Source organism: Amblyomma americanum, chromosome 2 (assembly GCF_052857255.1).
Source record: "Amblyomma americanum isolate KBUSLIRL-KWMA chromosome 2, ASM5285725v1, whole genome shotgun sequence".
Taxonomy (NCBI): Eukaryota; Metazoa; Arthropoda; class Arachnida; order Ixodida; family Ixodidae; genus Amblyomma; species Amblyomma americanum.
In genome coordinates this window covers 6,948,369-6,973,495 of record NC_135498.1, presented here as the reverse complement: position 1 = coordinate 6,973,495, position 25,127 = coordinate 6,948,369, and the positions used below count along the sequence as shown (strand labels likewise).

Below are 25,127 nucleotides of genomic sequence, written 5' to 3'. Positions count from 1 at the left end.
GATTATTTCAGACCATGCTTTCAGACGTCAAGCAGCTACCACGGCTGCGGCCTGTTAGCCTCGTCACTCCGGCGGGTGAAAAAGCTCCGCCCACAGGGGAATTCCCACGCTCATTGGCGGTGAGGCCGACGGAGGAACATTGACCTTTCAGCGTGCAAAAGTGACGAGAATAGGCGAAGGCGCGCAGATGCTGAAATTCAAATGTTAACGGATAATTAGGCTTCTACAAAGCGCTTAAAAACAATTATTGGATTGTGGGAAGATAGGTTCATATGTTCTTGCAGTGTACAGAAACTTGTACGTGCACTGAATAAAAATCAGTTGAAAGTTAGCTCATGTGGTGTCCTCTTCGTCTGGTCTTGTTTTTAGAACGTTACATTTATCGTCATAGTACACCAACTCGTCAAAACAGCTACCTTTACAAAGAATTCTCGCTGGAGGATACTCCTAAAGCGGCGTCTTTTCACATCCCAGGCATACCGCAACTTTATTACCGCCCCTTTCAGAGACCCTTGAAATAAGTGCAAGGTTTCTTCGCTGTTAAGCGAGAGAAGACGAGCTACTGCTTCTGAGGCAGTAGCCTCGTGGTATCGCCGTTATGGGCTACGACCTCATTTTGAGGACATCACAACGATGCGCAGTGAATTTGTAGTTGGCCCCCGCGCTAATCACTTCAACCTGCACCTATTTAGAATGCATCGCAAGCTTACACTCGTGCATGGATCAAATTTGGTGACACACTCGAGCGTCCAAGTTCGACACGTGCACGGCGCTATCAGCGCACATCAGCCGATGTGCTGCTGCCGATTGTTGGCCGATGCGATGCATTCGATCGAAACGTAAATTGCCTAGATAACTGCTATCGCACCACACAAATAACTCTTCTGATTGCTATCATTGGGGGAATATAAGAAACCGCTTGTACAGCGTTGAAGCGATCTCGATCTCTGAGACATGTGGTACGTACCCTGCTTTTGAATTAAGATGATGACTGAGGAAAAACCAGGAAGCGGCAGAATTTCTCGGGTTCAGCCCGGTTTGGTACCTGTGCGCTTCTGATCTCAACCGACAAGTGCCCCCGTACGGACGCTACATGTGTCAGGCATACATGACATGACAGTTTGGCGCTTTTGACAACGTTACCTGATGAGGCACACCGACGAAAGCGACGCGCTCAAGCAAAACGTTTGTTAAGCAGTATTGTGGTGCCATCTACATTGCCTGCCGACAACTAGTATCACAGCCCACCTGGCCGTTTGTGCACAGGTGGGGTTGTAGGCCACGACCATGCCGACCATGCCATGCTATTTATGACGTTTGGGTTTTTATACCGCACGCGGTGCGCTGTGTGGGCTTGTTGGAGGGATTGTGGTGCGGTCGTTGTGTTGCATACTTGGTGTTGTACCGTTACCCGTCATTGTATGGCCGCCGGCGCTTGTGTGCGTGTTGTGCAACCAAGTGCAACTATCGCTCGCAGCGGCCTTGGCGACGAGCGCGGTTTGACTGCAGAGGATGAAAAATAGCAACGCCGGCTGCCGATAACACGCATCCTTCCTGCCTACAGGTGACAGCCGGCTGCTCCAGTCGGCATTAGTGAGGGCGTGGGCTTCGTACTAAGTTTGATTTGCTTGTTCGCATATCATTCGGGGAAGTTCGACGATGTCGCAATTTTCTGCGAAGGATTACGGCACCGCTGGCAAGTCTTCGGAGGAAGTCATTGAGCTGGAGCGGGTAAATATGAACTCCGATTACTTTGAACTTTCTCACGCGAGAACGAGAACCTGTTTGGCACTGTGACGTTTTGCGCGCGGTTTGAACTGAGTGCGTCCATTTGAGCCGGCCTCTTTCCAAGTTTTCGCAAACTCACTTTTGCGTTATTTTTTTCAGCTGTGGAGGCCTATCTTCGATAAGGTAAGTGCTCAACACCCTTTGTTGTTCTATGAATTCCGATTGACCGTCGAATTGTTGCTCCTCGCACGCGTTTTCCCAGCTGACACCAAACGTTCTGAGTACCTTTTTAGTGCATGCTGGCATTTGATCTTCGAAATTCTGATTTTTGCAACCGTACACTTTCTGTTAGCTGTCGTACTGCGGAAAAGTGTCATCCATGCTGGTGTCGACAACTGTTTTCTTTCTGACCCTGTGAAACAGTACGATCACGACCACGATGGCGAAATTCCTCTGGAAGACATCCTGCAGTTGTTGCACGACAAAAACGAGGAACTGGAACACGACATTCCTCCAAGTGTCCTCGAGGAAATCGTGGAGAGAGCCGACTGGGACTCCAACAGAAAGCTTTCTTACGCGGAATTCAAGAGAATGGTAGGTTTTTCGCCGCAACATTTTGTTTAATCATTTTAATTCCGCGTTACCGCCATTCCACCATGAAATGGCACGTCTGCAGCGTTATATTCCTCGACACTCGCAACAGAGGGTGCAAGTTGTTAAGGAGCATACTGTGCTCAGATATATAATTCTGCGGTGGTCATTTGCAGCAGTAACCTCAGGGATATATGCGCATTAGGTAGAAATTGCCTAGTTGATTATACTGCATGACGATTCCAGTTCTATGCACATCCAAATATATGGTGGGGAAATATGGATATTTATATGGGGAAATAATACAAAAGTGTAAATTGCTGCAGAATTGTGTGCAATTTTTTTTATATTTCCGTATATGCGAAAGAGAGAGATGCTGTATCATATGCACTGCAGATTCATTGCATTGGAGTTGCACTGGTGCCTTCCAGGTCCACCTTAGCTAACATTACCTTAAATAGGTATGCTCAATGAAACCAACAGCATCGGGTTGCAGGGGAATAACAAAAAATGGTAACGCTTGTTGATTGCTTCTGCAGGTGCATGCCTATGACTTGGGAGAGCACAGACCACGGTTCCTCAGTCTAGTTCGCTATGCAGCCATGACAGTTGTCCCCAAACGACAACGTGCCACCGTGGTGCGTCGATACCTCGACGAGTACAGCTGCATGCCACCACCCCTCTTTCTCATCACCATAAGTATTGTTGAGGTTTGTATAGTTCCTCAAAGTATGCTTATTGAATCGCAGATACCTTGTTGTGTTCATGGCTCACTCCATGCTAAAGCAATGTGTGTGCCCGACCCTCTTCGATTTCGTTCAAAAAATTTGTGGCTTTTTATTGAACCCTCAAGAGTAATTTATATTAATATCTATGTGGAAAAAAAAATTTCCTGTCATATGGCAGCCCTTTGAATTTTCCAGACTATAGTGCAAAACAAGGCCTGCATAGAGAAATTTATAATAAAATGTTCATTTCCTTTTATCCCTGCATATTATTGTGGACAATGTATATGAGTTGTATTTCTTTATCATGTGTCAAGACATTGCCTGCGCTAGGGTGTAATGTTTTTTGTAGTTCATTTTTTAGCTCAAAATGCTCCATTTTGAAACTTGTTTTAAGAAGATCCATGCGACATGCGTGAGCAGTATATAACTTTTCCCTGGCTTGCCATAATATGTACTACAGGGAAAGAATGTTCACACTAAAATTAAACTGAATAGTGTTCATAAAAAAAATGCCAAAGTTGCAAAAAAGTACATTGTGCTGCATATTCAGGTGAAAATATTGTGCTGAGGTGCTCACTGCAAGAATGCAAAATTCTATTCCTCTATTAGCCTGTTGTATTGTAATTTTGTTCAGCAATTTTTCTCGAAGTCTTTTTTTGTTTTAGTTAATAAAAAAAATTTTTGAAGTTGAACGCTGCAGCACCAGTCATGGTTGTCCCATAGTGTCACTTTACTGCAGAAAACAACCTCCATGCTCTTCAGACTGCTCTTTTTCCGTGTACTCATGTACTCAGGCGTTTTTATGTCCGCTTTGGGCAAAGCCGGCATCATAATTCTCGCGTGCTGTTTTTACAAAAGCCTTGCTGTGCGAGGTGCGAGGATGGAGTCGGGTGACTTGAGGGGGCATCAACAAAAGCGAATGTGATCGCCTGTGGAGACCAGAGCTTCACCTACGCGTACCTCTGATTTTTTTCTCTTTTCCACTAAGCTCTGTACCAAACTCAATGTATTTCATAGGGCTTCTGAGTTCTGTGATGTCAACACTACTAGAGGAGGCATCGGCAACAGGCTATTAGAGGAATAGAATTTTGCATTTTTGCAGTGAGCACCGTAGCATAATAGTTTTGTCTGAATGCACAGCACAGTGCACTTTTTTGCAAATTTGGGATTTTTTTTCCTGAATGCTATTCAGTTTAATTTTAGTGTACATATTTTTTCCATATAGTACATGTTGTGGCAAGCCAGTGAAAAGTTTTGTATTGCTCACGAATGTTAAGTGCAGTTTCTAAAAAAGTTCAAAAATGGAGCGTTTTGAGCTAAAAAAAAGGACTACAAAAGACAAAACCCTGGTGCAGGCAATGTCTTGGCACATGATAAAGTGATACACCACATATACATTCTCCGTAAAAAATTTGGAAGGCAAAAAGAAATTAACATTTTATTAATTTTTTACGCAGGCCTAGTTTTGCACTAGTCTGGAAACTTCAAAGGGCTGTCATACGACGAGAAAATTTGTTTCCACCCGGATATTAAGGGAAATCTCTTTTCACAGTTCAATAAAAAGCCACAAATATTTTTGAACAAAATCGAAGACCATCGAGCACAAACATTGGCGCATTTTGCATGGAATGAATTTCTTGATTAGAAATGCCTTTTTTATGAAATAAACTGGCTTCTAATATATATGGCTGAACAATGTGTGAACCAAATTAACTTTCATTTGAGTAGTGAAAAAAATAGCTGTAAAAAGCAGAAGAAAAGTGTGCCGTAAAATGAGGAGGAGGAGGAGGTATATATTTTTTGCTATGCTTTTGTATGCACTTCTGATGAGTGACAATTAGTTTCTTCGAATATCTGCATAGCAATGTATAGTCATAAACAAATTAATGGTCTGATCTGTTCCGTAGGGTACTGGTGTTATCTAGTTGGTTATTTATGAGTTTTCGCTCAAAACACATGCATATCCCATGTATACTTCCACTGCAGAAACATATCTGCTTTGATCATTGATGTATCTGTTGCAAACAAAGCCATAGACTTTTATGTCTGCTGGGTGTCTTGCTCAACAAAGGATAATTTTTGGGGTAGAGTCTAAAGCAATGTAAACTTGGTCAGTTGAGTGCTGGCCAAATTACATTTTAATGAGCCTTTCCTGGTGGAGTGGTCACCTTCCTTGTCATACAAAAGGTATTAGGCCACAGAGCCATTCAGAGCAGACTACTCGGTTACGTATTTTTCCCTCACCTTCTCTCACAATTAAGCTGCAGTGGAGCACTTAATCCATTCAGGTTTATGTAATGATGGGGTGATCAGAGGTTATTGGTGTTTATGGGACTGAACTTACTTTTTACAAAATTAAAAGTGAGTTTGACTCAGTTATGTGTTTTTCTTGCCATATTGGTCGTCACTATTAATCTGAAGTAAGTTTTTAAATATTTTTCGCTGCGGGCACCTTACACAACTTACTTTTTACAAAATTAAAAGTGAGTTTGACTCAGTTATGTGTTTTTCTTGCCATATTGTTCGTCACTATTGATCTGAAGTAAGTTTTTAAATATTTTTCGGTACGTGCACCTTACACAACTTACCTTTTACAAAATTATAAGTGAGCTTGACTCAGTTATGTGTTTTTCTTGCCATATTGGTCGTCACTATTGACCTGAATTAAGTTTTTAAATATTTTTCGCTATGGGCACCTTACATGCGAAAGTCTTTTGCATACCATACCACTTTCCTTGCTGGCTGACAAAGTATTTGCGGCGTAGACAGGGCTGTATATCCCGAACAGTATAGCAGAACTTAAGACTGCATGCAGCAGGGGGCCTACTTGTTTGTTGCATTATGGCACACACATATTTATCCTATCCTCAGTATCTTTTCTTTTTTCCTGGTGGCAGGTTGCAGTGTTCATCTATTACTGCGTGGTTCTCGAGGAGTTCACGGCCACAGGTCCAGTGCCCAGAGACAGTCCACTCATCTACAACCCAAAGAGGCGGAAAGAGGCATGGCGTTACCTCAGCTACATGTTCATACATGTTGGGTTAGCATCTGTTTTGGTGCTGTTGAAACATCTGCAGTGCTCATGGCTTAAGACTTCGCTTTCACTGAGAGGCATTGTAGTGCGGTCATATGAAAAAGGACCCGTCACAACATGCTGGAACATTTACTCTGAACACTGTCTGGAGGAAAAGAGTGAGAGGACAGAGGCATAGCAGAAGTGCATCTGGTGTGATACTCCATGCAAAGTGGAGAGAATGAAGGCATGACAAGGTTGAAAAAAAAATGGAATTGGAAGTACTGAAAGGTAACTTTAAACATGCACATGTATGCTGTTTACCAGCTGTACAAACGACATTTGGCTGCCTGCTGCATCAGGGGTATGATAATATCTGCTATGAATCTGCTTCTTGCTGATGGCATTCAGGGCTGCGGCTACCATGATAGCCTTTTGCAGAGGTTGGTTAGCTGGCCAACCAACCAAACTAATATAGGGGAACAGGACAGGGCTGGCTCTTATTATGAAAGAAACGGTATTATTCTTGGAAGATGTGGCGGATGGTTTATGCATGCTGACTTAATTCGCACATGCAACACTGTCTGCCATTACGATCAGTACAATACTAAAAAAAAATGTTTCCCGAAAGTGAGAAATATAGTGGGGTGTTTGATTTCGCAGGGAAGTCGAGCAAATGTCAAGCCAGAAGATATAGATTTGACGAGTGCTGCCCTTGGACATTGCTGAAGCATCTGAATAATAAAATACGTGTGGTTGGCAGTCAGGTTAACTGTATTTTGATCTGAGAGGCGAGCTCCCAAGTTTATTGAGGATGGGCTGAAAACTGAAGAGCCGAGCAAACGTCTGCCCACACGTGTCAGTGCAGTCAGACTGAACGTTAAGAAAATTAAAGTTCGTAAGTAGCAAAGCTTGATTCTTAGTTAAGCAGCTGTTGCTAAAATATTTTTAACCATTTGCTGTATGTAAATCGTCCTTTCATGGCTGCTCTATGCAGATTTGCAACGCGAGTAATGTGCCTTTTCTTGTCCTCAGGGTTCCTGATGAACTGATTATTTTCATCAAACTCGATAAGCTCATTTATCAGTAGTGCACTATCACAATGTTGCTGTCTTGAAGTTTCGAATTTCCTCGTGTGCGGGTGGTGCAGGGTTCTGTCCCCAGTGCCACCAGGCATGCACCAGTCTTCCAATGGGTATAATCTTTCTCCTGGCCCTGTGCTCAGCTCCTTTGGGGTGGAGTGCTTAAGAATAGACCCTTGACCCCACCTTGTGCAGACAAAAACGTCTTGTGCCAAGGTGCCGTTAGCCAAAACTGAGTCATTAAACCAAATGGCATTTATCACCATCAAGTGGCTCTATGATACGCTCTTTGTAGGGGTAGCAGCCTCATAATATACAAGGTCTTGAGTCCTTTTGTATAGTTTGATGGTGCAGACTTATTAATGGACTGAAAACTGATCAAAACGTGTCATGGGATTATGCTGTAAATGAAAAGATCTTGCCTTATATTGTAAGGATCGAACACTGCAATATCAAAAAAGCAGGGATGTTTAGTTTTAATTTGCCATTGAAAATTGTAAAAAAACAACCTGGAGTACCGTCCTGCAGTAGAAACCTTGCCAAAATTGTTGTCTTACCATGTGACTAGATCTGTGTAAAATATTACATCTTCGTTGGGCATAATATTTATATTTGCAGAAGTGTTTATACTTTGTTAAAGTTTACGCTTTTCCCAGTGCGCCCTTCAATTAAAAGCAATGCTTCTTTTCCATCGCCGATAATGTGTTTTGAGCTTTTGTTACCAGGTGGCACCACGATGTTTTTGCGTTTCTTAGTGGAAATGGTAACTACTCTCTGCTAAAACTGTCATCATTAAGGCTTTCATCGGCCTGCCGCAACAGCATTAAGTGTGAAAGCTCAAGTGAATGATGCACTATACTAAAACTCTCTGATTAGTGTCTGGCAGCTAAATCTATATTAGTCTTTAGTTCATCACTTTTGCCGGCATGCAATCGCCATTGGCTTGTAGCTTCGGGATACATGAAAACTGGCACATCCACTGATCGAAAAATTCCGGGTAAAAGTATTCTGCGGCGTTTCTAACGTTAATTAATTAATTAATATTCCTCAAAGGTGTCTTGCGGGGCATTACATGAGGGTTGGGAATAACATGGCAAAATGAACATTATACATGGTTTAGAATGATGAACAAGGGTTTACATTGATTTCTGCACTTCCTCGATAGTGGAGTTGTTGGTTGATGTTGATAACTGCAGAATAGCGTGCGTTAGACAGTAAACTTTGATGGGCCGAAAAAAATTTGGCTGCTTAAACTTGCGTTTATCGGTCCCTTCAACTTCTCTATTATTTAGATATTCCCATTTCTATTTTTTGTTACTGCATGTTTGGATAAATATGGTTTTGCCAAGCAAACTACTGTGTTTATATATATGTATATATATCTTTCGTTTCTATGTATTTCCAGTGGCTTCCACATCTTCTTCAATCTTCTTGTTCAGCTCATACTTGGAATTCCACTTGAAATGGTCCACAAGTGGTGGAGAGTCATGCTCATCTATGTTGGTGGCGTTGCAGCTGGTCTGTACAAAATGTTTTACCACGAACACGTTCTATCTTTCTTCAGTGCATAAACTGTACATAATATTGGCTATGCTAGTGACAGCATCCAATGTATGAGAACAGGCATTGTATGCATATTTTTAGGCAAGTGCAAATACCGTTTTTTTTTCGTTCGAAGCAAATAGTACTTTTCTTCGAATAATTTCGAAGTGAATATTTCGAATAATTTCGAATAAAATAAGTATTTTCAAAATCATGTATTTTTCTTTATACACTAGGCCATTACATGCAAAAAAGAGAAAATGCGCTGAAGCTTTGTCACACTCATTGAAGCTGTGTCGACATCCTGCAAAAATGGACATTGGAAATTGGGGAGTCAACCTACATGCAAAGCCAGCATATTTGTTGGGTTTGACACCTATCTACAACACCCCTGAATGCTGGTCTCAATTGTGATTGCGTCATTGTGCAGTTTTTGCTTTTCAAAGGGGATGTGGCTCTTGACATTAAAAAAAAATTGCAGAAAAGTTGGCGTCCGGTAAAATAGTTTTTTGTTCTAAATGTACTATATCTCTGCAAAATATCAATGCTCGAAGCGATCCTAAAGTACAAAAAGTAAATGCTTAGACAGTCGTTGGGCTTAAAAGTGAAGCACGATCTTCGAAAAGCTATGCCACTTCACACAATTGCAGTTCCGAAACCGCCCCCCATCGTTGCCTTTTTGCTACCATTTGAAACCTCGTTTCATGCCTTTTTATTTGACGCCTCTTAAGATGACATCATATCAGCACAGCCAATAAAACTACGGACGTTTTTCCACCACTCAATTTTCTGTGACCCAATGTGCACACAGACTTCAAGCCTCTTTATCTTCGTTCATGATTTTACAACTACAGTCTCTGCCTTACGGGCTCTCTCTCAGGTTTGCCACGGCAATTGAAAAGAGCTTCGTATAAATTTGTTCGGGAAGAGTGGAGCTGTGTGGCAATGCTTTTTTTACTGGCTTTTATATTGTGCATTAAACTTCATTATCTGTTTTAAAATTACCAGCCAACCTTTTTGAACATTTTGTTCATAGATTTTTTTTTTACTGTGCTGTATAATTACTTAGAGTTGCACGTTTGTTTTCCCTGCGCCACTCATGCATCTTTTGGCTATACGCAATCACATAATTGAAAAGCATCCATTGATTGCATAGAAGCCAATTCTTTTTCATCGTTTACCACTAGACAGAGTCTGACAGTCCATTCGTACGCATACTTTTCTTGTGATTTGCGGCATTTTATTTTGTACGATTGCACATGTTCACTGAAAACTATGTTTTCTTATCAGTAACACACAATTTTATCTCAAGTTTTTGCTGATTGTTAAAAAGTTTGTGATTTTTGGCATTTACAAAAGATGGCACCTGGCACCACCCGTCCACAACATGGCGAGTATTTTGTTCATAACCCATTGATATAGGCCTTGGTGCAGCTGATGCATCACTAGCAAGCTGTGTAATTCAATGCAACAGTAATCTGCCTAGAATAAATCAAGTTCGTCAGCCAGAATCAAGCAGATTGAGCCTGCAGTCGCTCTAACCACTTCCCAAGTCTGCCTTCTGCATGCAAGAGTTGCGGCTTTCCCTGGTAACTTGGATGATTTGCGGAGCAATATGGCAGACCTATGTGCAACTCTAGGTATTAGAATATACAGTAACTGTACGCTCGCCCAGTGCCTCCCCGTGCCAGGCTTCGGAAAGGGGCACCAATCTCCACATGCCTCGTACTAGCTTCCTCTTGTGCTCCTGCCATTGTATTTGATTCACAAATTTCACACTCAGAAGAACAGCTGCGGTACCTGCAGTAAGCTCAGACTCGTTCCACGGAAGTCAAGGGAGCTGCGCATCCTCCGATTAGAGAGATCTTGCATAGCGCAATCTGCTTCCACGGGGAGCCATTGCAGATATACCCACATCGCCCTGAGGACATCATGCGCCAACCAGCTCTTTGCATGCCTGCCATGTCGGGGTTAATCAGCGCATGTGCACTGGCAGTGCACAGAAGCAGATCATGCGGGTAAATTCCTCTGATGGCATGCCTCTGTGCCAGTAACAGCTTATGTGCACCATAGGTAGCGCAGCCGCAGACACCTGGGGGGTATAGATCTGGGGGCCGTGCTTCCGCCAGCTTGCGTCTATTGCCTCGTGTACGCTGCACAGATCAGCTCCGCCATACGCGCGGGAGCGGAGGCACGCGGCACGGAGTTTGGGCTTTGGTTGCTCGCATGCCACGGAGAGATGCGGAACCGAAATCACAAGAAGCAAGAGTTCCAGAAACATTTGCTAAAGACAAACGCTTCGAGGCTTCAAATCCCAAACATTCAGATGAAATCATATCGAATACTTTACTGTTCGACAAAATATTCTAAATTATCTAATATTTGCACAGCTCTACATATTCTCCTTGTATGGAGGCACCTTAGCCTTCAATGAGTAGCCATTGTGATGTATTTTTGTGAAGTACTAGCGATTTTCATGACCTAGAGGGGGTGCCTCGATTAATCTGTATGGCGGCATCACAGAGGACTGCTCCTGCGGTCAGCTTAGGTAGTGTCACTCCTGTTTAAAAAATTTCACAATTAACTCGTGCTTGTTAGTCGATGGTGGAAACCTCATGTGAGCTTTTGCCAGAGTCTCTCTTCTCAATGCTGTAAATGAAATATAAATGAGCGACAAAGAAAATATCACTCCCTGATGTTTAAAAACTGCCCATGTAAAACACAGGTGGGTGGCCAACACTTGCTTTGGAGAGAATTTAAAATCCGTGGTATCAGCTATGAAGGCAATTGTACAGTAGGTAAATGACAAAGCCAGAAGGTACTTATCAAGCTGTGCCCTTTTATGCTTATCCATGGTCATACACTTTATTGACCATCTGCTACTTTAAATATGAATACTGTTTTATGGTGAGTACTGGCTGAAAGCGGGAACAGTGAAGTCACCTTTTTTCAGCGCACTGTCTTTTAGGAGCAATTCACTGTGCTTTGTGCCCTCAATTTATTTGTAAGCAATGGATGGAAGTAATGGGATCAAAGTAAGGTCACTATGATACGGTTCTTCTCGTCCAATTCTGTTCTATTCAATCCGCAGGTCTGCTTGGATGCAGTGACACAGAGGGCATAGGGGCAGTTTAAAAACAACCACGTGCCGCCAGCGGGATTAAAGGGCAAAAGGAATCAGAATGAAATGGAATTTGAATGAAAGCACTTATTACCCTCTGCTTACTTTCTGTGGATAACAAAGCACCATATCAGCATACATGCATGTCATAATAATACCCACAGTTATAGAGACAGCCATGAAAAAAAAACTTGTGGCTTAAAATGGGCCCATTAGTCATGAATGCTCAGTTATGTTTCATGACAAACAGCAGTGTGTATTTAAATTGGTGCTTCTAGTCCAGGAAGCTTATATTTTTAGAATTATAGGCTGGGTGCCTGATTAGAACTGCACTGGCATGGCCCTGCAGGCATGGGAGCATGGCAACCTATGCCCTTTATATATTGGTGGCACTATCTCACGCAATTAAGCTTAGCGGATCTTTTATCTCTTTAGCGTGCAAACATCAATGTAACAGCGCTTATAAGATTTATTTTCAGAGCAAAACTCTAACAGCATTTGAGTAGACTTGTAAACCATGCAACGGGGAAAAAGACACTGTTCCGCCCACGCCGATCCTTCTCAGACCAGTCTGCAGCACTGCTGCGTGGCTCGATTTCCTGAAAATCGCCAGTAGACAGACAATTTGCATGCTGCCATATAGGCTTGAGGCATGGCTTTACCTTTTGCATCATAGCAAGTTTTACTCACTGTTAAATGCATTGAACCAAGTAGTATGGACACTGCATTATAGGTTATGTTGCCTACTGCCTGAAGCTTAATTATGCTATGTGTTACTTGTACTGCAGCATCTTACTGCATAAAATGAGCGGAAATTGTGCTTTGTATGAATGGTGAAGCTGCACTGAATGTTTTCTGCATTGAAATGTGATTGAAATGTGAAAAGTGGTCAAATTAGCACCTACAGTGTAACCATGGTGCTAAAATGAGTAGTCCCAGGATTTGTTATTTTCGTTGCTAGTCCACATAATTGTGCTGTTGCTAAAAAAGATGACTGACCTCTACCATGCTCATGAACATATCTCTCATGCTTGAGATTACAGTTAGTTTACTCTAAATGTCACATCTAAGTGCTGTTAAAAAGGAGGTCTGTTGTACTTATTTGCTCTAAAAACAGTGCTCATCGTGGACACTGTTGACATATACAGCAGTGTTTACAACGCAGTCATTTAGTGTACATCCTCTTTGTCCCCCTTTTCCTTTCTTTGCAGGGTCACTTGGATCGTCGCTGTCTGATCCATATGTCTTCCTTGCTGGCGCATCTGGCGGCGTGTACGCTCTTATTGCAGGCCACCTAGCAACACTTATATTGGTATGCCAAGGAACTGTGCAACAGTTTTCAACTGCTCATTCGTGTCTTTGATGCATGTGTGTGTTCAAAAGTATTCAGGCCACTTTGCAATCAGGCAGACAGAACAAAAGACATGCTACAGGTCCCTGTGGTGCCCCTTGCACAAGCGGAGCTGCAATGAGCGACAAGGACGGTTCTTCGTGTTTGTGCTGCATTAGCCACTGGTGACTGTGCTCAAGCAGGCCTTGCTTTTGAGAGATAATGTATTTCACTGGCTGGTGTGTCCACATGGCTCCTTTCTGCCTGTTTCTCATGTCCACCTTGTTTCACCATGATTACTTTTCAGTACTCTTAGCCTCAATGGCACAGTAAAAGTGTAAATGTGAGGTGGCCAGGATTGATGAGGACTTGTCAATTATAGTAGAACCTCAGTGATACAAATCTACGGGGCTGTGAAAAATATTCGTATCATCCAAAATTTTGTACCATCGAAAACGAACAAAATTTATACTCATAGGAGCACAAGGAAGGCATTTACGCAGGTCTCTTTACTGTAGACAGGATTATTTAGCTCACTACTCATGGTGCATACAGCATGACTGGCAATCCCGATGTCTCTGACTTACAGGCCGCGCGGTCATGCTCACTTGCAGAGTCAGCAATGTGCGGGCATGCGGGCCGTGTGCCCTTCTCACTGCTCCTGGTGCGCACCGCACTTATGGTGATCACGGCCGCGCGCCACCGCTCATAACTAGCGAGTTAGTGCTCGAGTATGCGGTTACGACTCGTGCGATTCTATCATCTGAAGTGGCACATTAGAGTGTTCGGAGCATACAAAACTTTCCACATTGTAGTAATGCACTCCGGCTGTGGAAATTTACTAAATCGACTCATCTCGAAATTTCTGTAAGCTATGTTTGTATAATTGAGATTCTACTGCATACTCTATGGCAGGTTTTCTGTTTGCGTGTTATTGCTGAGATAATAAGTGCAAAGACGAAAGTTGGTGTATTGCAAGAATTCGTCGCTACTCAGTCCTGCTATGTTCTCCAGGGCAACAGTTTGACCACTTTCGAGCACTTCCAGTTACATGTAACAAGGAAGGATGAAATTTGTTCTTGCCCATTTTTCACGCATTCCATTTTCTACAAGCTTTTTGCAGTTGTGTCAAAGTACTGTTTTGATAAGCTACTGAGAGTATACACTCTGAAAACTTGTTCACGTTCACTTTTGTTTCAAATTACCCTGAGAACAAAGGATCAGGTGGCCAAATGGAACTACACACACAAGTGGTGCAAGCATAGCGCAGCAATAGCTTTTTTACTTGTAATTAGCTTCTTTTATTAGCCCAACTTGGCAGTGCTGGATCTAGGCATTCCCAACATTTGCAGTTTAACCTGTACATAACAAATTTAAAAAAAAAGTTTGGGATTTTTTGTTACATCAAGGCTTTCGTTACATGTAATCTTCCTAAAAATGACTCTAAAGGACTATGCAGAACAGAAACCAAAACAAGAAATAAATGTAGGTGAAATTATCTTGAAAATGCTTACAGTAAATTCCTGTTTCTCACAGTCATAATTCTCGAGAAACATTTCGTGATCGCTCTGATAGCATGACTGGGGCAGCAGCCGCCACCACCTCCACCGCAGCTCACGCAACTCTGACACAAGTGGAGAAGGCGAAGGCACCGGAGCGGAGCAAGAGAAGAAGGCGCGCGGTCGCACTGCCGCCGCTAAACCGACCACGGAGACACCTGCTTTTTCCTGCATGTTCCCCCTCTAGGTCTGCCCACCGCTGTTGCACCATGAAACGGATTCATTGCCGTGCCTCATTGGCGCTCTCCATCGTCCTTGCTCCCGACACGTGAGAGCCATTGGCGCTGGAATCACGCGAGCAACCGCGCAGCAGCGATGGGTGCACATTGCTCGTGCGGGGTCTTTTTTGCTATGTCTTACTATTTTTTACTGCTTTTCAGCACATGAACTGTTGTAGTGCCACGTGGTCTCACACTCCAAAAGTGAAAGCAGCGGAGATGCGCCGATGGCGCTGGAGCACGATGCATTGTGTCAACTGCGGTCGCTCGTTGCAGCCATAGACATTTCTCTCATGTCAGTTCTTGCTTTATCGGCATAAAACTTTTCTGCCAGATATTGTAACTCAGCACAAGCTTACAGATAATCAGCGTAGCAAGTTCGTTAAATCAACAAACACTTCAGTGGGGGTGGCTGTGGGGAAGTGAGAAACTTAGTAATATTGAGAAATTCACTCTATGGAGGTTCGTTACGTTCAGGTTTAACTGCACCCGAATACCCTGACTGGGGCTACCGTATTTACACGACTGTAAGTCGACTCAAATGTAAGTCGACCCCCCCCTCCCCTCCCCTCCCCCCATCACATTTCTGAAAAAAAAACTTGGAGGTCGTTTACGCTTGGCCTTTTATAATAGAACGCAATAGCACTATCCTGCGACCTCCGCTTATCGCCAGCCACTGTTCGCTGTCGCGCGCGGAAGTGTCCGTGGGCACATTCCAATACGAAAATGTATTAGTCACTGGACTACTTGTCCTCCCTAGCGCTGCCGTCATGATAGCTGCTGCGGTCCTTTAGCTCGTTGTTCTAACATCGTCATGCAGCAAAATCCCGCACTTCGCAAACAGCCACATCACGACATCGTGTGGAACAGCTGACAATTTTGCCTCGCTGCGGCTGCTACACCTGATCACCCGTTGCAAACGTCGAACTTGTGGCCCGGCGAGCAATTGTTTGTTTCTTTGGCGTAAAGATTGACAGCCATCTTGAATGTAGCCGTGAACGAGCGCTGGTCGCTTACCGGACCTGGAGCACAGATGACGAAGCACTACGTTAAAAACTTGTGAAATGCTGCTGGCAGGAGTCAAATGCGTCAGAGCCAAAGAGAAACTATGCGTGAGCGGCGTCACCTCTTCCGTCGGCTAGCGACACTACCCGGCACCGCTCCGGTTCCGAGTGGGGGTGCCACTGCGATTGGAACAGCGGCCCTTCCATCAACTCTCGACTCTCCCTTGAGTGCAGAGTGTACGGTTGAAAGTAAACAAAAAAAAAACTTGAATAATGCCTATTAAGAGTAGAACGTGAATGCTATCCGGCCGCCGCCGCTTATCAGCAGACTCAATCTGCGGCCACGTGTAGGGAGTGCGCCCATCGGCCGCCTCGCGCGGGGTGGGGATGCCAGTTCTGCGCGTTGACATAGCAGCTGCTCAAGGCCAGCACCAAGAGCGATGCAACGGAGCTGCACAGCAAAAATGCAACCACGCTGTAACATGCCTGATATCTTGTTTGTCTCTCCTTTATTTATGGTGTGATGCTTTGGTTTTTATTTTGAGTTGATCCCCCAACTTCGGATTTTCAAATTTTGAAAAATAGGTTGACTTACAATCGTATAAATATTATATTTTATCACTGATTTGGATTGATCTTATAGCTTTGCAACATTCCTTTTGAATTTGTTCTATTTTAAAAACTTAATTCTGTTTCAACAAAACACCCCTCTTTTTTTTTCTGTCTTTTATTCCTTCAGAACTTCAAAGAAATGGACTTCGCTTGGATTCGCGTCATCTTCCTGGCAATATTTGGCAGCACAGATGTTGGCGTGGCCATTTACACACGCTACATGGAGGAAGACGATGAGAACCGCGTGAGCTACGCAGCTCACATCGCAGGTGCTGCAGCAGGTCTCCTGCTTGGAATGCCCATGATGCGCAACCTTGTTGTGCATCGTTGGGAAGTCATCACGGGACGCGTCTTCTTTGCTGTGTTTGCCATCCTTGTTCTCATTGCCGTCCTTTTCAATGCCTTCTACACTGAGTACTTCCCAAAGTCAGAAATGTGAGGGGAAATAAGAACCATGGAAGTGCTCTCAGTACTTAGTATAGGGTGCGTCAAGTGGGATTAAATTGAGGAAAAGTCGTGGGGGTGGGGGCAGAAGAGAAGATAGTGGGTGACAGCGTGGACAGAAAAGAGATTACATGCATGTCAGGAGCACTCCTGGTCATAGTCATGAGTAGAGACCCGCGCTGTGCACAAAACATTGGCGTGCCTACATTGCTTGGAGAACTTCCAAAGTATCTGGCGTATTACAAGGTCCTCTGACAGTGGCGTGCCCTCGAAATGGCAACAAAGCAGCTACCACCAATCTTTTGTGTGCATATGCAGCGCATACCATGTCTACGGGATTCAAAGGGTCACAGACGTGACAAGACAGATGTCTCCAAAGGCTGTTGAATGCTCAAGCGAGCCTAGTGTCTCACTAACATTGCGCATGCAACAGGAATGAAGGCAATTAGCATCCGCTCTTGAAATTGAAATTGTTGTTTCTAAACTGTTGTTGAGGCCACTGTGTTTCTGTGTGGGCATGTGCATTTCCATGGAGTCCACAGTATCCCGGTACCCAGTAAAAAAAAAACCATTTGAACCAATTGGACATTCCAACTGGTTCCAACTGGATCTTCCAACTGGTTCCAACTGGATCTTCCAATTGGTTCCAACTGGACTTTCCAATTGGAACCAATTGATTCCAGTTGTATTTTTAACCACCCAACCAATTGGACCCAACTGGACCAACCAGTTGGACCCATTAGGCCAGCTAGGCAGTTACTGAACCCAGGTAATATTCACAAAATATAACTCACAATTAAGTTTTGCAAAATGTGCACTGTAAGAAATATTTCTGCAATTTAACATATTATTAATGTGCAAAAGGAAAACTGATTTGTGAGGACTGCAGGGAGACACTGTCTAGTGCCAATCAAGATTTTTACTGCAGAATTGAAATTAGCATATACTTTTATGAAAATCAAGGCCAAGAGCCCCGCATACATCACACATGAGAAACGCTACAAATTCAGACTCTAGTGGCATATATTAGCTCAGTATGTACATCCAGAGAACACACTTCTGCTCCAACTTATATGCCCCATTTATGAAGCTCTCATGCTGGGGCCTTTGGAACTTGCCCACTGAGTGCAGGTTATTTAGTTCAATTTTGACCGCAGTGGTGATGGAGATGATGAACTCAATTTAGTAGGTTAAGCTGCTGATAGCTCTTATTATAAGAACCATATTAGTTCTGCCTTGTGTATCAAATATGCAAACATTCATATGGATACAGTGGGTGCAGCTGGGCAGACCAATTGAATACAATGGGTAAGACCAATTGGGCTCACCAACTGGGTGTTCAGCCGCCGCGGTGGCTCAGTGGTTATGGCACTCGGCTGCTGACCCGAAAGACGCGAGTTCGAGTCTTTCGTGACCACTGGCCGCGGTGGTCAAATTTCGATGGAGGAAAAATTCTAGAGGGTCGTGCACTGTGCGATGTCAGTGCATGTTATAGAACCCCAGGTGGCCGAAATTTCCGGAGCCCTTCACTACGGCGTCCCTCATAGCCTGAGTCGCTTTGGATCGTTAAACCCACATAAACCAAACCAAATCACCAACTGGAATCCCAGTTGGTCCAATTGGTTAGACCATTTGGACTGTCCAGTTGGAACGCCATTCCAATTGGAACCAGTTGGAAATTGAACTAGTCCTGTTGGAAGCAACTGGAAAATGCAAGCGAAGGCGGGAGGCGACGCGAACCCGCGACGTGCGCAGCGGATTCCGTGCTTTGCGCACTCAAGCTTAGAAACACGCCCGTAACCTGTTCTCTCTCTCTTAAAATTTTGTGTGTGCCTCATAGTCAGGGCCAAAGGAATATTTCCTCTACGGCAGCGGTGTAGCGGCAGTGGAGATAGCCAAAGGCGTGCTTGCGGAGACGAAGTCACATCACGGGTTCACGGGGGAGGTGTGCTTTCGTTCGGTGCCTGTGCACTCCGGCTTAGTAAAAACACTCCCATAAACTGTCGCCGCAACCTGAATGTAAGTGAGCAAACTATAATTTACCAGAGAGAATGCGCGCCGCGAGTGTTTCTGCACAGTTGGAGCGCAGCGGCACGGTGGATCGAGCGCCGGTACCCGCGGCTCGACACGCATCTCTCCCTGCAGTACGCCCGCTCGCGTAGCCCGCTCCAAATGCTGTTAGCCCTCCGCACCCAACAAGTAGATTGTTTTAATTATTTAAATCGTGCGGGTCTGCCTCTCAGCTACAAAACCAAATATTTTCTCGACGGTGGCGATGACCAAGACGACGGGCTGGTTTCGTGAGATGTGCCCGTGAGAAACCGTACACAAACCGGAAACGGCTTTGGGGGGCTCTGATTGGCCAGTCGCGTGGGGGACTTCCGGGCGATGAGCGAAATTTTCTGTGGGTGCAGATCCGAGCGACACGGCAAGCGACACATGCATTTGCTTCGCGCGACGGCGTCGCTCGTTCGCTTGCCGCCGTCGCCTTCGCGTTCGCGTGAGTTTTCGCGTACATGGAGTCCAGGCTTAAGTGTCGTGCCGTGCCAAGTGCCGTGTTGTGCAGTGAAGAGGCGTTAAGAGACGACGCAACTTGCGGCCCAGAGCTCAACTTCAAAAATTCTTTTCTCGCTTTAAACAAAAATTACTTCGATAAAAGTTTCAGAAATGAAAGGCAATAAACCGTTCTACGTAAGTCGTTATTGTTTGTGTTTTTACTTGGGCCACCCCAGGGTGAAATTAACGAGTGTTTTTGACTCAAAACACACTTTTTGCAACATTAGTATTTGTTTTTTACATTGGTGCACGCAGTTTCATCCCCTGTAACATTTATTATAGGTACTAGACATCTATGGGAACAAAATGGCTATTTAAGAATTTCCGAGAGCAGGTTGATATTTAAAACAAAAAACGACAAAAATGATACATTTTCATAATTTTTTCCGATTTTTAAAAAATATTTACACCATGTAAAGCTGCATCCTCTGCAGAATCTGTGCAAATGTCAATAAAAAAATTTTGAAGTATTTTCTAAAAAATTGAACTTGTTATATTAATTATTGAGCAGTGCCTGGTTTCTCCCCTTTTCTAAATATTCAAACTGCCCTCACCTCACGAATAAATTTTTTTCGGAAAAAATATTTCAGGCTTTCATTACGCACATTACAGTAAGTTTCGTTGAATTCTGAACAAATTGGAGATGGTCGAGCGCAACGCCTGGGACGTTTGGTGGAATGGCCCAGCTACAAGTGATGACCCCAATCATATATTCTCTGGAATGATGAGAAACGTGCTATCTTTTTTATCAGGTGGGACGGAACAGGGACCGTCTGGCGGGCAGTGTTTGGAATGAAGCAAATGTGAGGCTGCTCGTAGAAACTGTGGCAGCACAGATAGTGTTATCAGCGACTTCAAATGATCTGCTTGTAGGAAAAAGCACTGCATAGCATTGTAATTTGGCCTAAATGATGAGGACAGAGGGGCTAGTATTTAGATAATGCACAAGAGCCTCAGAAAACCCTAAAGTTGCCTTTAAACTTGTTGCTGTGCAAACTCGTCCTCAACCATGCTGAGCTGAGCTCCCTTCTCTGTTGAGCAATAGCAACATGTTCTTGGTAGACCTGTGCAAATGTTTGCTAATTTCAAATATTCAGTCGAATATTAAAGCATTCGTTTTTAAATTCGATTCAAATGTTTGGTATTTGAACTCTCGAAATATTCGTCTCAAGCAAATATGTTTCTGGAACGCTTGCTTCGCGTGGTTTTGGTTCAGCGTACCTCCTCTGGGGTGGCACCGCGGTGTGTGCGCAGCTAAAGCTCAGACTCCGCCATGTACGTACACTTCGTACGCGTCACATGCATGTGTGTCCGCACGTGCGCTAAAGCTGGTCTGCACTTGAGCGTGACAGCATAAGCGAACAGATGTGAGCGGGGCGACGATATCTATAGCCAGGTGCATGTCCGCGCCACTAGCAGTGCGCACATGCTGGAACTGGCTTGGCAGCTTGCATAGATTGAGGGATGCGTGGCTTTCTTGGCTTCTATGAGACGAGTGTGAGCTGAAACTGCTGCGGTCGCTGTTCTCTACTAGAAATTCACTAATTGAGTGTGTCAGCACCAGCACGAGGCACATGGAGACAAGTGCGCCTTTCCACACCTCACGCAGGCTGGCAGTGGGCGCGCAGGCGCATGGTGCGTGCACATAGCAGATGTCCATAATGTCACCACATAAAAGCAACAGCTGCGCAGCGACGCAGTCACAATTGAGGCTGGCAGTCGAAGGTCCCACACATCGCAAATACATCAGCTTTTCTCTGCACATAGGTCGACTCCCGCAATTTGCAATGGTCATTTTTTCAGAAAAGTCTGTTTCTATTCTTTCATGTAATGACCTTGTGTTTTGGAAAAATAAGTGATTTGGAAAATGCCTATCGTGCCTTTCGACCTTTTTTTTTTTGTGCCAGAAGCATTCAAATATTCTTTTTGTTATTAGTCGAAGAAAATTACTGTTCGCTTTGAACAAAAAAACACTATTTGCACAGGCCTTGTTTTTGGACATTTGTATATGCCCTGTTCGCAAAAACTTCTTGTTCACTGCCTTGCCTTGATGCATGCCCAGTAGGATCTGGGCTGATGCATCCTTACAGTCAAGCTTTAGTGCATCTTGATATTTTTTCTGATAGAAATCTTGATATCTTCCCTGATAGAAATAGGTGCATTAGTCGTGTGACCAGTACGGCAACCTCTTCTGAAATCTATCTTGACTGCTCATACTTTGTATCTTGTGATTTTGTTGTCTTCTCCACTGTTCCCCTTCCTGTATAGCGAGAGTTTCTGTGTAAGGCAAATGAGGGACGTGCAGACCAGAGAGAAGATGCCCTTGAATGTGTGAATGTGCCCACGTCATCTTTATGACCTTGGAATTGAGTTTCATAGGCAACCTGCAATGAAGTTTGCTGTGTCAATCGCAGCTCCGTAACACACAGCCGTGTGAGAGGAGCAAGCATTTTATAGGCAGACCTGTGGTGCTCTTCCATGCTACCTGCCTACGCTTATATTCATCAGCTTTCGTGCTCTGTTGAAGCCACATGTAGCATGCGTCAGCTAGCTGAGCTGCATTGAGCGCACTTGGCAAAGAATGTTGTCTGCGAAATACGCGCCTATAAAGCATTATAGACACCTAATTTTAGTTACGTGTTTTCTTCTTTCAAATGATGCGTTAGGCATTGAATTTATAATTGAGTTTTTTTTGCTGTTTCGATTTCATCAGCCGAGCGGTAACGTGTAGTTGACAGTTTGGGTCACATGAGGCACGAAAAAACCTGCAATATAAACACTGACACACAGCTTTAATTCAAACCAGCCTGCTTGAAGAGCTGGAAGGACAAAAAAGTGTAACAGCGGTTATAATGCTGTTTTTTTTTTCATGACTCGCATGACCTGAAGGCCAACTACACGTCACAGCCATCGTTTTCTTGATGAAACTGAAACCAAAGCAGTGTCAAAAAGGAAATCGGTTATTGCTTATTTAGCGGTTGTAGGTGAATATCACGCAGTAATCCATATATGATAATGTCGAACGCATCATTTGGAAGTAGGAAATGTGCCAGCAAAAACTGTGCTCAACTCAATTTATTTTGCTGGCTTTAAGACAGATGCAGAATATGAGGCTTTCTGTTAAGCACAGCATACTTAATAGCCACTTACTTATTGTAATGTACAAGTGGTATGATTGTCACTAAGTGTCTGTTACCGATAACACTATTCTTGCGTGTGCCTTGCTGCTACATCTTGTGCTGTGTTTCCACTGCAAAAGTGTCTTCTTGCACAACCAACTTGCCCAAACTGTTACGCTTCTGAACCGAACTCGTCCAACTTCAAGTTTTAAAGTACATGTGGGGTTCGCTTGACTATGAGAACATAATGGTTGTGTTAACATTATATGTCTAGCTGTGGTTCTTAGAGAGAAAGAATATTGTGCATTTGATATTGAGGTTTTTCAGCCGTTGTGTACCGATATCGTGTGCAATTTAATTGCTGGCTGCTGCTAAAAAAATCAACTACTCTTACAAGCCTTTCAACATTGTTGCCGTCACACATTTCGATTCAGCCTTGAAGTGCCTGTTTTTCATTTAATTGTAGAATGCTAGCATTATCTGCATAGTTGAAGTAATCTTAATTGAAACCTAGAGGAAGAAATAGGTGTAGGTAGGGCATGTCACTCGAAGAGAGGATAAGCAATTACTGACCCCTTAGGTTAACGGACGGGGTTCGAAGAGAAGGAAATCGCAGCAGGGGGCAGCAGAACGTCAGGTGAGCAGCTAGATGAGATTAGGAATTCTGCAGGGATGAAGTGGCTGCAGCTGGCACAGAACAGGGTTAATGGAAGGAATATGGGTAAGGTCTTTGTTTTGCAGTTTTCATGGTTAAGGCGATGATGCACATTACTTGCTGCTTGTGGTTTCCTCTACATATATTTTTAGTGCATTTGCTTAGGGGTTGGATTGCTTTGTTGTTTTCCTTTCCTATTAAGTTGGACTGGCATTGCAGAACCTCAAGCTTAGATGTAATCATTTAATAGTATTTCATTTTTATTTACTGCACTGGACTGTGTCTGTTAGTCATTGTTGCTCATTGTGCGTGAAGGATTATTTCTGTTATGTGCTCAATGATATCGTCCTGGTTGCGTCTAAGTGATATTTATGAACATGTAGCTCACAAGGTGTTTAACCTAATCATCAGTAAGCTCTTATTTACCAGTCTGCTAGCAGTATTTATCGCCTTGCTTTTTTTTATCCTTCATTGCAACAGTGAATCCTAAGTATATTGTCACCACTGCATGTGCTCATTGAATTATCTGTCCAGCACTTAAATGTGCATGTTGGCACTGTACGCTGTTCAGTAATTATTTTTAGCTTGCATCTGTTGATTGATCAATGAACTGCAGTGGTGAGTTCCTAAGTATTCTTGAGCATCAACTTCACTGATCTATGTGATGGTCACAATACATGCTTTCTGTGAACTCTTAACTTGCTGATTTTGGTAAGGTGACTATCTTAAATGCACTGCACAAAATGGGAGTCTACACAGTGTGTAGTGTGCATAGTGAAACAATTATACAACGAAAGTGGTGTGCTTTGCTGTGATAGCTTTAATTATGACAGTTAACATTTGCACCTTTGGGAAGGAGGCAGTTGTAACAAAATGATATGAGTGTCCTGGTTCAGTTCCATCGAAAGGTCTTTCTACAACTGTCTGTTGCTTGCCAGTTCCAAACCTTTACGTCGAAATGCTAGCTCAAGGCACCAGTACTTATTATATGGCCACTGTGCTTCTACAGTTTGGTTTTACTTTTCAAAGTTCATTGTCACAGTATTGTATGTGATTAACAATTGTGGCCGATGGAAGAGATCTTGGTTGGGGAAGTGTCGTCTTCATAAGTAAAGAACTGCAGCTCAAGGCTGCAAGCAATTGTGCAGTCAATGAGAGTTGGATTGCCCAACAAAATATCTGGTCTTAGAATGAGCTTCTGAGTACATAGGCTCAAAACTGTGAAGTGACCAGTTGCATCAATATTGAATGTACTTTTTTAATATGTGTAACCATTAATTGCAAGGCCACATGTGGTTTATTTATACATATGCTCCAATTTTTGCTTGTCTCTGTGTTCAACTGCATGTTTGTGCTAACAATGAGATGTAGTTCTTTAATATAACATGATTGTAGTCCCGTTTCAGTTTTTATGGCTGTATAGATTAATTTTATTGCTTCTACAAGAGCGCTCAGGTTTCATTTTTAGACGTGTATTACTGGGTTGAATATTTCTTTGGTTGTGGAATTTTTTGTTCTCTTGTTGCAATGTCTAGTCAGGTAATTTTGCTTCATGGTTATGAATAAATTTTTCTCGTCGAGTTTGTGTGGTCTATGGAAAACAAACATTTACAACCATTTACAACAGATCTGAAAGGGCGTTTCACAGCAATGCCCTTGGATGCTTATGCCAGCTTGAGTGACCTGACCAATAAACAACGCGAACTTGTCGCTCTAGACCACAGCAAAGTTTGAGCCTAAAGCCGAACCGCTTGCGAAGCAGTACACAACAAACACAGATAACAAATGCGACAAGGCGGGCTACGCCAACGACCCTATGACCCCT

The 25,127-nt window shown here is 43.5% G+C and overlaps 1 protein-coding gene across 1 annotated transcript; it reads left to right on the top strand.

Moving 5' to 3' along the window:
- Nucleotides 1-1,297: 1,297 nt before the first annotated feature.
- LOC144120488 (rhomboid-related protein 2-like) lies at nt 1,298-18,679 on the top strand. The gene is made up of 8 exons (XM_077652930.1): nt 1,298-1,731; nt 1,888-1,911; nt 2,152-2,322; nt 2,859-3,029; nt 5,945-6,087; nt 8,548-8,660; nt 13,017-13,117; nt 16,656-18,679. Exons 1-8 carry the CDS (start codon nt 1,660-1,662, stop codon nt 16,965-16,967), a joined length of 1,107 nt encoding a protein of 368 aa, XP_077509056.1. The 5' UTR covers nt 1,298-1,659; the 3' UTR covers nt 16,968-18,679.
- Nucleotides 18,680-25,127: the final 6,448 nt, after the last annotated feature.